We start from the raw sequence: 15,065 nt of genomic DNA, 5'->3' as shown, positions 1-15,065 counted from the left end.
AAAATATGAGAAAAATGTTTCGAGATCATTTTACAATTTCAGTAAAGTCTCCTTTTGTCTTAAGAGCTAATCTACAGCAGTTATTTTTTTGCTGATAAGTGTTGATATGTTTAGCTTCCCTAGCAGTTTGAGACTTTTTTTTCTTGATCTAGTGAGCATATCTGCACAATATAAATTTTGTATTTGTGCCCAAAGTGAAAAGGTCTATTATCTCCTTGTGTGACAACCTCAATCTAGCTATTGTAAATCTACAAATACCTAGAAGCATATGTTTGGGTCTAGTCCAAAGCTTACAGATACTGATTTTATGGGCACATGATCAAGCTCTCAGTGAGCTTAAATTTAATTTTATAAATAGTTTTATTTCAGTCTTTTTGAGGGTAGCATTTATTCTGTACGTTTATATGTCAGGGCTGTTCCTCCTGACTTTGTACATTTAAAAGCAAACACATGTTGCAATTGTGACTTTCATTTCCTCTCCCCTCCACTTTCAGTTTACTTTGGGGATGAAAGCTGTGGCTGTCTTGTTCTAGAAGAAGCTGATGAACAGAGAAAATGTCTGAAGATACGTACATTCCAGAGGAGGAGGTGGACACTTAACGTTACACCAGCTGGCTCAGGCAGCTTGCTAATGACATAGATTGTACATACAGCAAAATGGAGTTTATATGGACCTAACTTATTTGCATTACAGTGTAATTAAATAAATACAGTTTGAATCAATATGTATTGTTTTAAAGTCTTTAAATATGTATAATTTAGTAATTCCTTTATTGCAGAAAGGATAACCATTTTGTTTTCTCTAAGTTTGGTGAAGTTTAACCTCCATATTTATCCTCATTATGATGATCTTTAAGGTAAAGATTCTCATTTATCTTCAGAATAAAGAGAAAACTGAGCTGTTTTAAATATTTTAATATTTGTCCAGTATTTCTTGCCTGAATGTTGGTAAGCCTCTGCAGCTGTTCAGTCTATGCAGACCTGTTCCCCTCCACCCTTCCTCTTTTGGATTTATTCATCTCCAGATACCTTAAGCATGTAGCCTGTATACATTTTTTTTGTAGCATAACCACATAGTTAAAAACCCAGTGTACTGTCTTCTGCCACCTTTACTTTATTTGTGAGTGTCAGAATTGAACAAAATCAGTTTGCTACTTTAGCAGTGTTGATTCAGACCTCTTCAGGTATAAAAAACAGTATTTAAATTTACCATAATTTGGGAAGGAGTAGGGAACAAAACTGCCTCAGATCTATTTACTTTCAAATAACGATGATGACAGGACCTGTTTAGGAATAGATGTGACAAACAGTGATTTACAGTGTTCCTACTTTAAGAGGAAGTTATTGATGTGCAAGGGAGGAAAGAAAACAAGTATGCTAAGCAAGGTATACACTTAATTTGTATTCCAGACTCTTATTCTTCAGAATATTGTTGTTTTGATTTCAGCCTGTGTTCTTCCTTTAACACTGAAATTTTATCGCTAACATGGCAACTGCTTGGTTTCTATTAAATAGAAGCTGCATTGTGTAATTACTCTCTCCTGTCCAGAGCTGTACGGGTCAGTTTGTAACTGTACAATGATAAAAAGAGATGATTTGCTCCCAATTCTCACTACAACAAAAACATTATGGAGTTCTGATTGTCTTTTTTTTAACCCCATAGACTTTCAGACAGCTTGTATATTAGTTAAACATTTAAGGAATAGGATATTCCTCAGTTTCTCGTCTATTAAAATTCTTAGTAAAATGTTACTATGTTTAAGGGAAAACATGAATGAAAAGAGAAAGAGAAATGAGCAAAGGGAAAAATTAAATTGAAAGACAAGAGCTAAAAAAGAGGAAGTGGAAAATATTCATAAAACCTACTGCAAAACAGCATGTTTCTTAAAATCCCATTAATCACGGTAATTAAATCAAATGTCTTGAAAATAAGTGAAATAGCTGATGATTATAGACCACTGGCTGGGAGACAGAGCAGGGAGTGAATGCAGAACATTCTTGTTATGACCCCACATGCTGTTGATATTGTAGCTTTTCTAGTGCCTTTTTTTCTAGTGGTAACTTAAGTTTAATGTCATCACTCATCTGTCTTAAGTTATGATCGGAGTGCGGTTTCTGATCTCTGTTCAGTGGTTTTAATCATAAACAGGAACCTCTTTTCCTCCACTGAATCTAGTGGAATGTCATAAGAGTACAGTACTACTCAGTGTACAGTAACTCAAGTTTCTTGAAGCCTAATTTTACATTTCACAAGGGTTATACAATGACCAAACTGCAACAGTGGGTGGACGGGCCCAGAAACCTGCGAAAGTATATTTCATATGTCCTATTTTATGTCAGATATTTGGGGATGTGGTTTGTGGGTCTTAACCACCACACGGTTTCACTGGCTGCCTTCCAAGAATAATAGTATTTGCCAAGAGGTAGATAAATAGGGAAGTGTTCTTGTCTCTTGTGTTAAAAGTACTTGTGTTAAAAGTATGGATATATCAAGCATGGGGCCAGCTTTTGTAACTTCAATGTGTTAAAAATTTCCCTTAAAAGTAGTTGTCGTTCAGTTCTTCATGACTTAAAATTTATCTGATAAATATTGCTTGTGCAATTCTTAATTTTAAAATTCCATTTTAAACACATAGGGTAGCAAATTTTTAGTAATTTGCTGCTATTGTGGAAATAAATGCAGTTACTGTTCTCTTAAAAAAAAAAATCAAATATGGTTCAGAAAGTCATTAGCCTAGAACCTTTGGGTTTTTAAATTCAAGAAGAGTGTGCTTTATAGTACACGTAAGCCAAATAAAACTGAATGCCAATAGATAGTATAAAAATTTTTATGTTCACACAGCCAAGCGACGTTTCATTCAACACCGCGCTCTCTCTGTAGCTAAAAGACGAATGAAACACCTTAAATAAACACTCCTTTTTCCCTGGAAAAACAGGGCAAACATTAACCATAAATCTTGGTAACTAATTGTAAGTAGCAAAAACGGAGTCAGAGAAACTTTTTTTTCAAGGTTGAAGGAAGGAGTCTTTGGTTGCAACCTTCTGAATTTTCTTTGTCGTTATTGTCATTTTTACAAATTTCAGATGTGCTTCTAAGAATTGATTAGTGTCCTTTGAAATTACATGTTAAATGTATTTCTACAAAGAAATCTTAATTCTGTAAAAAAAAAAAACTTTGGGGAATATGCCAGTTTTATCAAAACTTTTTTCTTTTTTTGTGGTGCTAGGGGGAAGGGGGCAGGTGTCTGGAGTAAAGTGAAGTCGCTCATATATGCATCAGAGCTGTGGAACGCTGCAGTCTATGGACTTGAAATTAGGTCTTGCTCTGGGTCTCTTAACGTCTAATTTTTGCTTTTGCTATTTCTTCCAATAGAACTTCAAAAAGTTTTATTTCACTGGAATGGGAGGCATTTAAAAAAGACCAAACAAACATGAGCTTCCCTGCTTGACTGTGTTGATCAAAAGATCTTTTTCAAGTGAAAGCATTTTTTCTAGCCAAATAGGGATTCTTTTCTGTAATGGAGCTTGTGACTCAGTCCTTTAAGACTACATATAAACTCTGAAGTTTATATAATAGATGAATGTTGCTTACTGAAAATCAAGCTGTGACTTCCACAGCTGGGCTCAAGTTTACACTTTGATTGCAGTATGAGATGTGTGAAAGAGTTAGTGATTATTTTATTTCACACGTGCTATGAAGAATAAACCCACTATGATATATCTTCATAAGGCCTTACCTGGACATAGGAACAGTTCAACTGCAGGTCTTTTCCACTCTGGGAAGCAGAGGTGGATTGTGCGTGCAGTTAACTTGCATGAGGTGAAATGTCCCAATTGGCAGGTTGTCACTAAAGCCTCTTGTACCTGATGCCAAACAGTTGTGTGAGGCTTGGGGAACGTTTCCACCTGGACCAGTCATAGGAGGACCAAAGGTTGCGGTGACTCCTAGCTTACTATGCTTGTTGCTAGAAGTAAAGGAACTTGCATCTTGAAGATGTTAAGTGAGGCTAATACCCCATTCTTGCTTCTCCATCTTGCAGTGACCTGCAATCCTATGTGCAGGGTCCTATTTCAGGTGGAAGACAACAGCTCTCCTCGTCCAAAGCGCCAGCATCCTAGTTGGCTTCATCCTATGAGAGTGACACCACACAATGGCTTGTCTGGCCTCCTAGGAGGGTATCTGTGAAGAAGGAATTGTCCTCATCCCAGGACCGAAGAGGTGGGCTGCAGTACATTTTCTCCTCTCTCCAGCCTGGCTGTGTGTGAATTACTAGCCAAGCATCAGGAGGTTGTGAGGGGCAAGGAGCTATATGGTGTCCTGCCTCGTGCATACCTCACTCTGTCATATGTATACATGGATACCTGCTTTTGTCTTGAAATAATTCATCAGCAAAAGTTACAGTAACCTAAAGCCTATAGCTTTTGAACATGTAAAAAACTTTGCAAACCCAAATGTTATTCATCATTTTGTCACAGCAGGTCCCTGTATTGGCATGTATAAAACCAGTGCATCTTGTCTTTTTACAGCTGTCTTATGAAATGGCTGTAGGTGACAAAGTGCTTCTTAAAATGTATTTTTATTGAAACAGAGAACTAATACATTGCTTTTTAACAGGAAAGATTCCTAAAACGGAAACTATATGCCCTGGATATTTTGGGGAATATCTCGTTACAGACTTGGAATTTAAGCTATGATGAGAGTCATGATAAATTTTGGAAATAAAGCTTATTACATCTTTTCCTACCACAGGAGTAAACACCACATCCTGGTTAAATGTCATATGACTAATTTAATTTTTACAAGTGACTAGTTAATTGCAATTTCTAAATACTTTCCATGATAGTGTGCAATATGGTAACTGCTTCTTGGTTAAGCTTGTGGGTTGCAAGCATTGTTTCTGGCTTATACTTATGTTAATTAGGAGGATTAGGAGATGGGTAAGGCAAAAGGGATGCTTATCTAGGGGAAAAGGAAGCTTACTCTTATATTTTTTCTGATTAAGAAATCAATTCTGAATTGTTATTAAAAATAACAAGTTCAAGTAAATGGTAGGCAATGAGCAGTCATCAGCCTGGAAAATGAGATAAACTGAAATTTCCATTTAAGTTCTAATTCTGTTTCCTAGGAGTCACTTTATTCTTGCAGAGACCCTCAAATGGTGCAACTAATAACTGTGCAACTGGAAAGCAGTCCCCTTTCTAGCAAGACTGGAAGATTGCCTGTACATCTCCCTTAGCCCTAAGTGGTCTTTCTTCCAACAAACTCCTTTTGTGCAGCCCTATCCCAGGGCATCGAGCTCTCTGATTAGGAGGGGTATAGCTCTCACAATCTGGGGAACATCTTTGAACTTCATTGTATTTGTTAACACGTGCTAATGTGGGATCCACAGGTGTAGTCAAGATATCGTCCCTCTTCCCTCTGTGTCTCTTCAGAAGTTACTGCTAGTGGAAGAGGAGGCAAGGACTGTTGGCAAGTGAGCAGAGGACTGGACTTTGAGCTTTCCTTAGGTGATTTTACTTGTGTGTGTGTGTGTGTAACAGCTCTAAGTGATTCCCACGTAATAAAAATGTTAATGTAATTTGCTTATACATCATATTGTGCCTTTTTATATGGTGCGGAATATAGAACCTTACTTACTAATACATGCTTTGAAGAGATAAAGAAACAGTTAATCACACATATAGTTGCTCTTATTGAAACTAGTCAGAATTTGGCGTTGAGTACAGTAGAAACAAGGTAAAATTGTTTAAAGTGCTGTGTTGGGTAGACGTTGTGTGATATTGCACAATATAGCTAAGTCAATCTGATGTGCGTTACTGCTGAAAGAAGTGATCCTGCTCCCCTTGCTTTGCTCATGGTGCAAGTCTTCCCTCTCTTATGTCAGCTTGGTCTTACTAACCTCACTATCCGTTAGCCATTAATGAAATCAGTGAAGGTGCTAAATATGGAGAGTTTTTTTCAAGTATCTCTTGTTCTTTCTGCCAAAATTAGATGTTTACATCAATACACAGGCTAACTGGGCAGGGGATGGTACTGCAGACTGACAAGTGGATCAGGACTGATTTCTTTTTCTTTCTTTCTTTCTTTCTTTCTTTCTTTCTTTCTTTCTTTCTTTCTTTCTTTCTTTCTTTTTTAAGAAACGTTAGTTTCTTACACAGTCAGACTTCTATTAGGAAAAAATATAGTTAAAAGAATAGGAAAATGACACTTAGGAATAGACTAGGAAATAGAATAGAAATAGAATAGAATAGGAAATAGAATAGGAAAATGACTGTCATAGCGAAAAATAACTACTTCTGCATTACAAGAGTATATACCTTAGTATTAGGTTGTATTTTGTCCTTTCAGAGTTTTTTTTCCCCCTTCTTATCTAAGGTTTTAGTGGTATGTTCACAGTACTGAGGCATGTTTTGTTTCTCTTACTCCTCTGACACTGTCTCTTAGACCTGTGGGATTTTTGATGCATACTGTAGATTATATGCATGCTTTTTGACTTAACTTTCTCTACCCTCTTCCTGCATTGGGAAAGCTAATTCAAGATAAAGGGCGTTTGTAATCTGTTGAGCATTCCAAAAATTCTGTGTAAAGTTAATGAGCAGAGATTCAGCACAAACGTGGAGGAAGGCTAGCTGGATTCAGAACATGTCATGGAGATGCTAGTCCTGTACATCAGCAGCCAAAAGACCCAAAGGACTGGGCAGTTTCCTAGTTTTTATGGGCAATTATTAGCAATTGTGTGTGTGTGTGTGTGTGTGTGTGTGTGTGTTTTTTTTTTTTTTTGCTTTGTGTGATACTAATGAGATAGCTGTCAGTTGTGAGAAGCTCTATTTAATAGAAGTGTTAAGATATTTGTTGCTAAAAATAGTATAGTTATTTTTCTAGGATTGATTGTTAGAGTCTGGAATGCTCATTTTTACTGCTCTAGTTTTGTATGTGTTTCCACTGGTCTGACGACTAATAAATGTCTGTGTATGTTCACTGCTTATTGTAAATACTTTGTGTAGTGAAATACACAGCAAAGTGGAAACAAGGAAAATAAGTGAGTCAGTTTGAGAGGTTCTGTCACATACTCAACAGTGTTTAATTCTCCTCAGATTTCCATATGAATGCTTCACTCTGAGTGTTCCTGTGCCAGAGGCACCAATTTGTGAAAATTTTGGAAAACGGTACTTATCCTGGGGACATATTCCCTGAAGTTGACACAGTGACAGCAGAACTGTGGTAGATGAGGCAACTGCCGCATTTAGGTGCCTGGCTTCCCCTGAGCATGGCAGGTGGCTGTAATGACAGTGGCAGTACCTCGGTGCAACTTCAGTGATGCCCTTCACTCCATGAAGGACTTGCAGTTGACCTCTACCACCTCTCTAGCAACATTTCCCCCACACTCCAGCAAGCAGTGATTGTTGCTCATCTTCTGCATCCTGACATATAGTGACATGTACGTCATTACTAGAATGGCAGCAAACTAGGGTGGCCACCAGCTGAAGGGCCTGAGATGCCAGTTGGAAGTGGAGACATGGGTCAATCTCCTGCGTGAGACTCCAGCCCTGGTGTCCTAGGGACAGGAGGAGCTCAGTGCAACTTTGTAATTAGCTGAAGTGTACATAGTGGCTAATGGTGACCTCAGCCAAACACCAGACACTGGGAGAGGTGAGGCCAGGAGATGGTTATTTTTCTTGTCATGGAGTAAGAAAGTTCTTAAAGGGTCCAGCTTGGGATCCCTATGGGAAAAAAAGTTTAATCCTGCTGTGAACTCGTTCCTTTTATGTCATTTGGGTGTCCTGTTTGAAGCAAATACGGTATGATCCGTACTGCACTTGTCAGCGGAGGATATATTTTTGATACTTGCTAACTCGAGAGAATGGAGGCGATACAAGTCTTAATGGCAATACATGATCTCACTCAGACAATTTTTTTTAAGAATGCGGACTGAATTTTTATTGTAGATGTTCTGGAGTTTCATCCAGACCAATAGATTGATGTTATTTCCTTCTCAAAGTCGCACGCATAGAAGACAGAGACCTGCTGGCTGATCATGGCCTTCTACTTGACAGGACAAAATGATTTAAGTGATCCTCATGGCTCCCCTATAGCTATTATGGACATACCAAGGGCCAGAAAGGTTTTCTAACCAAATGGTCACTAAGAAAATCTCTGTGACAGTTAAGCTCTGAAAAAGCCAAAGTGGATTTTCCTAGGTCTTCTAGAGCATATGCCAGAAGAGCTAAAGCAATATCTTCTGTGTTGCAAGAAAAAACATTCATCACAGACATCTTTAAAATGACCACTTGGATCAGCTGCACAATGAATGGGCTGGTCACTGTTTTGGCATCCCCAAGAGCAGTGTGCGGACAATTGCTCAGGGGAAAAGCAGAATTTAGCGACATCCTCATCCCCGTTCCATGACATCCCTTTCATCCCCTCCTCTGCAGTACTGTGCTTGAGAGAGGCGGTAGTTAATGGTCCACCGCTCATGCTGTAGGGACGAAGCACCAGGGGCTCCTTTTGTGTATGCTATGAGCTAAAATCCTACAGAGATTGGGTATGTAAGGTACATGCACAGCCACAAGGAAACAGGTGATACAGCTAAGTAATGTATCAGTGATTCAGTCAGTATTCAAGCTAAGGACTTTTTCTATGCAGTGCTCAGCAATTTACATTCATTTTGTTGTGACTGCTCCATGGACTATAAATGATAAATAATAAAAGACAAATGCAACATCTTAGCAAAGATCCATTGATTTATACCACCTAAGGAAAGGGCCTGATATTTTCTCCACTTCCTGGCAGAGGGGGGAAGAATATCTGATGAAGCTTGGAAAATTTGTTTGGATGACAGCAATAATCAGCCAGTGGTTCAATATCAAACCTGTTAATTAGGTATCTGACTGTTTTATTTGTTTAAAATAGATGGCATGACTTGTAACTATCTACTTAAAAAGGATTAAAATTTTATAGAGTGATCTGTGTTAAATATGCGGGACTCATTCTCAATATGTTTCTCAGGACCAATGATGTTTTATCCTGATGATGTTTATTCTGAAGGGCTATCTGTGTTCAGTACATCTGCTTCCTTTACATGCCGTTTTAATAATTTCATATTGATCTAGTTTGTGTGTGTGTGTGTGTATATATATATATACACACACACACACACACACACACACACACACACATATATATGCATATATAAAGAGAGAGAGAGGGAGGGAGGGAGGGAGGAGGGAGATACTGTATGCAGATAACTTTACCTGTGATACAGATAAAATGAAAACATTCTTGAAAGTGGTTATTTGATAATTGTAGGTATTCAAAATTGAGTACTTTGGAGTTCCTTAGTCTTATTTAAAATTCAGATAGCTTATACAGTTTTTTTAAATCAGCTTTTATTTCTTTTAAAAATATAAATAGATCATAAATACAATCTCTCAAATACTTTAAAAGCATAAGTTATACAATAATATTTTTAGCTTCCAAAATTAATTTGTTAAATATGTATTAAATCAGTTGATATTATGGATAGTACCATTAGAAAGGAAATAAAACTGGTCTTCTGTTTAAATTATTTACTAAATATTGAAAATATAAATAGGCAACATTAGAAATGAATAAATATTTTAAATATAATAAATAGGTTCCTAGAAGGAAATGAGAATATATATAAATGCAAATAATTGTTACTATTTCTGGTTCTGAAAACAGAACAACACTGTCATCTGCCACATGACAAATTTGTAACAAAGGATTGTGCCTGAATTAAAACATTCAAACACTGAAACTCCTGGTATTTTTCAAATAGCGAACAGCCCTCACAGTTTTCTCCATAAACGAAGTAAAGTCTCGGAGGATAAGGTGTGTGGTGATTTTCTCTATCCAAGTCTTATCCGACTTCAGCTTTACAAGAAGGGACTTCTGGGTAGCTGAGTCTGGGATGATCACATCATCAGGATTTATCACCTACGAAAAAAGACAATAAAGGTGCAATTGTTAGAACATTATAATCAGTCTTGTCTCAGTTTACATGTAGAACGTGCTTCCAACCAGCTGCATATGCACCCTGTCCCTGCTGGCTCTGATGGACCTTCGTGGGACATGCGCTTGTGTATAGCCCCACTCCCGCTATGTGATTTGAGGAACGTTTATATCTGGTATTACTACAGCTGAAGAATCAAAGGGTCTTGTTTAATCTATAAAATCCATTCCCGTTTGAACATAACTTCTTGCATTCCTGGCAAATACACTGTACTGAATAAATCAATGCATCTTTTCTTGGTATCTGCTAACAGCGTGGTTAGTTGGGTTGATGGTGAATGCGGTTTGTCCTAGTCCGTAATAGCTACCATGTCTTGAGTTGTAAATTATTTGGATGATGTTCCCCTTCTCTCACATTTTGCAGTAGATTACGGTTTCCAAAGATACCAAGCAGGATTAGCTGCTTAGTTCTTCTTTCCAGGCATTTAGGCTCAGAGGAGACTAAATCTTACCAACTGTCATTGGTGTGTGGGATCCTAGCAGCAAGATGCGTAAAAGGAACCAGGTACCTAATTCTGACTGACAGCGGTGGCGGCTGGATACCCAAATGCCTTTTAAGAACCTCTATGAAGTGTCTGGAGGACCTTTGAAAATAGCAATTACTCCTCAGAATTACTGAGCTCTTTTAGACAATCTGATTTGAGGTCTAGAAGCCTAACAATAAACAAGTATCTGCTTCATCTTGTTTGTAGGCTCTCCGCTACCTTTTAACAAATGACAAAAGCATGTGTACCTCCTTCTTAGACATATTTCTTGTGGAAATTAAATAAAATATGCACATTCTTTGTATTCAGACGACTTGAAGAAGTGGATTCTGATCACACATCCAGTCACTAGTATGTCCATCTCCCTGCTACATGCTGTAGAAGTTTGTCTGCTTGATATCCAGACAGACACCTTCCTTGCTAATGGGCCTACCTGAGCGCAAATTAAAGGCAGGTGAGTGACAGATTCTGTCCACTAGCTCTTCTTGCCTTAAAGAGTAGATATTTTTGTTGTTGTTTTTGTTGTTGTAATGTCTTATTTCCAACCTGGAATCTTCCACTTCTTAAAATCTCTATAGTTCCCACAAATATCAGTTTTGCTATTGAGCTTTTCATTAGATCTATTATGCTTAATTCTGCCTGCTCTAACTGATTTTTTTTTTTATTTTCAAAAAGGCTAATCTCATTCAGTTATAAAACAAACTTTCTACAAACTCATATATGAGGTTTGAAGTCAGTAGTCAGTCAGTAAGTTGTCTTCTGATGACAGGACTATTATTCTAAGTTACTATAGTGTGAAAAAGCAGTTCAGCTCCCTTTCACTTAAAGAATGGTGAACATACATATGTTAGAAAAGGTATTTTAAATACACAATGGGCTTTTCAAATGCTAAAAACCACCTTGTAGTAAATAATAGCCTTAGATTTAAGCCTTTCTTAATTATGCAGGCCTTACTCACCTGGGTGGTTCATGTTAATAACCCTTCACATGAATACATTCTTTGTCATCAGTGAAACTATTTGCATGAGTAAGAACTGCAGGAATGAAGTGCATTTTCAAAGCGCTCCAACACAGAAAAAAACAGTCAGAAGTAAGTATCATTTAGTTTACTGTATCAAAAAAGAACCAGGTGTTTTGTCAAGGATTAAGATTTTTCCTATGATGATTGCAATCAAAAAGTACACTTTCTCTTCTTCAGTCAAATCATTAACCTAATTCTGAATGTAACTGCTTTCATTGTTTTTTGAACTACTGATGTCTGAATGTAACATACGGCTTCTACTTAAAAATTTGTTTTTGAGAGTTTTAAAGATTAATAATTATTTAAAATTGTATTTGTTATTATTTGTGTTTTTTCTTTTAAATACTTATTTCTACTTTCTAGGGGTTTGCGGCGTTAGAAGGCGAGGACTGAACTGCATTTCCACAATTATGAACAAAAACTTGCTTCTTTTTATCAGCCCGGCAGCATTAATATATTTGTTCTTAAAACAATATGATGCATTTAGTTGTTGGAGTTGGCTTGCAAATCAGAAATAACAATAGAAAGTAGGAAGGAGAATCCTTTCTTAAAAAAGCTTATAAAATCCGTAACTTAGCCGTAAGGGTAAATATTGGAGTATAAGGAGTTATGTAGCCATCAACCTGTTCCTACTGAAAGGAAAAGAAGTGGGAAATGTTCAACTTTACATAGCATTCCTATTTCTCTGACTATGTATCAACGGTAAGTTTTAACAGTCATCTGAGTAGATTAAAAAAAAAAAAAAACCACTCACCATCTGTCTTAGGGTAGTTGCCAGATGCTTTGTGCTATAGCACAGCGATTCAACTTTTTGCCTTTCACTAGTGAAAGTTTCTTGCACGTATTCAAGGTATGTCTGAAACGCGAAAAGCCCGCTGGAGATTTTCCTCAAGCATTTCTCCTAAAATGAGAGAAAGGTGAGAGAGTCACTTACGGCTCAGAAAGGCCTGGACGACACCGTTGCCGGTCCCGGGCAGGGAGGGGGCAGCGCGGAGCCGCGGCCGCCGCAGATCTTTCCGCCCCGTGGTGCGGTTTTGGCTCCGGTGGCGCCTTGGCGAAGGGGATTATCGGCGGTGCGAGCCGACGGGAGGGACGGGGACGGGGTTACGTGAGCCCTTGCCTCGTCGAAGCCGGAGAGGAGACACCCATCTTCCTCCGTCACCTTGGGCAGGTTGAGGTTGTTCTGGACGAGCATTTCCATGCTGTTCTCGCAGACGGTAAACTTCTCGCACATCTGGGGAGAGACGGCGGGACGTTTCAGCGCGCCGGGCCGGCAGTGAGTGTGAATGTGTGTGTGTGTGTGTCGGTGGGCGCCCCGCGGCCCCGGCCCGTACCCACCTCCTCCTGGAGCCGGGCCGCCCGGCTGTGCAGCAGCCAGGCCAGCGCCTCGCAGTCGGGCAGCGCCGCCCGCCGCGCCGGCGCCTCCTCCAGCTCGGCCTCCCCGGACGAGTCGGCGGGCAGCGGGGCGGCGGCGGCCGGCGGCAGCAGCAGCAGCAGCAGCAGCGGCGTCAGGGCGGCCGCGGCGCGGCCCCAGCCTGCGGGGAGAGAGACGCGGCGTGAGCGGAGCGCAGCGGAGGTCCCGGCCCCGGCCCCGGCCCCAGCCCCGGCTCCGGCCCACTTACAGCCCCCCCAAAACTTCATGGTCCGACGGCGCGGCTCCTCGGCTCTGGCCCGTGCCCGTTTCTCGTCGGCGAGGCTGGCGGGTTGAATGAGCTCCGGGCATCCCTGGACGTGTTTTTATCGAGGGGGCTTCGAGATTATTCATGGCCCGGGAAAATCCGGCATGAGAACACGGGGGGTGTGTGGTGTGTGTGTGTGTGTGTGTGTGTGTTCGTGCGCGCTGGGTTTTGACGCTCGGCGCTCGCCCCTTCGGAGCGCCGCGGGATTGTGAAACGGGGCGGGGAGGGGGGCGAGCCCGGCGGAGCCCGAGCAGAAGCATGAAGTCATTTTCCTCCGCGGTAACCCCCTGCGGGCCGGCTCCCGCCGCGGCCGCCGGCTCACCTGGCCCCCGCCGGCCGGGGGGCGCCCCCCGGAACCGCCCGGTCCAGCCCCGGCATCGCCCGCAGCGGGCCCGGCCAGGGCACCCGCGGCTAGCCAGGCTGTGGGGACGTGCACGCCTAGATACATACGTACATACACACGTACAGACATTTATACACATACAGACACACAGACACACACACACACACGCTTATGATATCCATACACACACACACACACATATATAAAGAGACGCATGTTCAGGTGCTGCACCTGTGCAAGCTGTCATAGGTTTCAACAGCCTGTTCATCACATAGTAGGGTTTTCTCAATCTCTGCGATTCTCTTCTCTCTCTATGAACTGCATGAATGAACAGGACATAATATGTTTTGTCACATCCGTATGTGTTATACGCGCAGGGAACGGACAAAACTCGGCTCCTGCAGTTACACAGAGATGATGGCTGCAGGAAATGCCACACACTTGCGTTATCTGTCCCTGCTGAGGTGGAAGGTGTGGCAGGAATTTTAACGTTACACATAGGGATTCTTCACCCAGGGCAAGTGTGCCCATTTAAATAAATGGCACAGAGCGCGGGTTGAGTCAAACCACTAAAGGCATGCCGTTCTTTAAATTTTGGAAAGTCTGGAACTGACTGGAGCAAAATTGGCTTGTTTCTTATGAAGTTGGTACCATTTTCTCATGTCAGCAAGACTAGAGAAAGAGCTGATTCGAATCCCGCATGGGAGAAGAGGGAACAGAGAGAAGAGCTGGGGAAACGTGAGATGGGGCGTAAGAGAGATGATACAGTGACTGAACTTGGATATCTTCATTTGCATTTTCCTTTTTTTAAAAAAAATCAGCTACTGCTAATGAATTTTCTAAGAATAGCCTGGATAGAGAGCCTCAGGAAAGAAGTACAGCACTACTGTTTTGTTATTTCATGTGCCATTCTGCTGTAGTGGAAAGGCCACTGTAGTAATTGTGCCCAGCGGAGAGACACTAGCACTAAAATCCAGGAATGACCGAGCGATTTCCAACAGCAGCAGTCAGTGTCAGCCGAGTTACCTGAGCTCAGCGGCAGGAAGCCACAGCAATAACCTTCTGTAACAGTAGCTCTGTCATACTAAGTTTGTGCTCCTAGCTGTAAGAATAAAGCATACAGCTAACTGTATGTTTGACTAGTATCAAATTAAATGGTCTGATTGCAAGGTACGAAAGGATTGAAACAACCGGAGCAGATCAACTCAATGGTCCAGACAAGTCTGGTATTTGCCTTTTGGGCATATCATCAGGGTCAAATACTGCAGAGGCAAACTCTAACCTCCCACTCTTTACACTCACGAGAGCACATAGACGTACATGTCTAAGGGATATTTCCTTCTAATTCTGGTCAGTTCACGTTGGTCACTGCATGACAGCTGTACTTTTCCCTTTGTTCCCCTTTACTTAACAGAACTCTGACTCTGTTCCTATAATTCCACAAACTCTTTATAATGCTACATTTCCTTCATAATATCTTTCCCACAGGCATTCCGTAAGGTAA

The 15,065-nt window shown here is 40.6% G+C and overlaps 1 protein-coding gene and 1 long non-coding RNA gene across 2 annotated transcripts; one reads left to right on the top strand and one right to left on the bottom strand.

The window, feature by feature from the left end:
- The first annotated feature begins 508 nt into the window (after positions 1-508).
- Positions 509-5,589, top strand: LOC138066318 (uncharacterized). The gene is made up of 2 exons (XR_011139642.1): positions 509-4,219; positions 5,391-5,589. It is a non-coding gene; the product is annotated as an uncharacterized lncRNA (long non-coding RNA).
- Positions 5,590-6,723: 1,134 nt separating this feature from the next.
- IL6 (interleukin 6) lies at positions 6,724-13,443 on the bottom strand. Its single transcript, XM_068935107.1, has 5 exons — positions 13,162-13,443; positions 12,878-13,074; positions 12,660-12,773; positions 12,294-12,440; positions 6,724-9,958 (listed from the first exon to the last, which is right to left on the bottom strand). Exons 1-5 carry the CDS (start codon positions 13,178-13,180, stop codon positions 9,767-9,769), a joined length of 669 nt encoding a protein of 222 aa, XP_068791208.1. The 5' UTR covers positions 13,181-13,443; the 3' UTR covers positions 6,724-9,766.
- Positions 13,444-15,065: the final 1,622 nt, after the last annotated feature.

The sequence above is a fragment of the Struthio camelus genome, chromosome 2 (assembly GCF_040807025.1).
Source record: "Struthio camelus isolate bStrCam1 chromosome 2, bStrCam1.hap1, whole genome shotgun sequence".
NCBI lineage: Eukaryota > Metazoa > Chordata > Aves > Struthioniformes > Struthionidae > Struthio > Struthio camelus.
The sequence above is the reverse complement of the archived record's forward strand: the minus strand, read 5'-3'. Positions and strand labels throughout refer to the sequence as shown.

What these genes read in the sequence shown, in the direction of transcription:
- IL6 (XM_068935107.1), bottom strand. An exon ending in TCCTCTCCGGCTTCGACGAG is followed by an intron (nt 12,441 to 12,659) that starts GCAAGGGCTCAC and finishes CTCTCATTTTAG; the next exon opens with GAGAAATGCTTGAGGAAAAT. An exon ending in CAACTACCCTAAGACAGATG is followed by an intron (nt 9,959 to 12,293) that starts GTGAGTGGTTTT and finishes CTTTTTTCGTAG; the next exon opens with GTGATAAATCCTGATGATGT.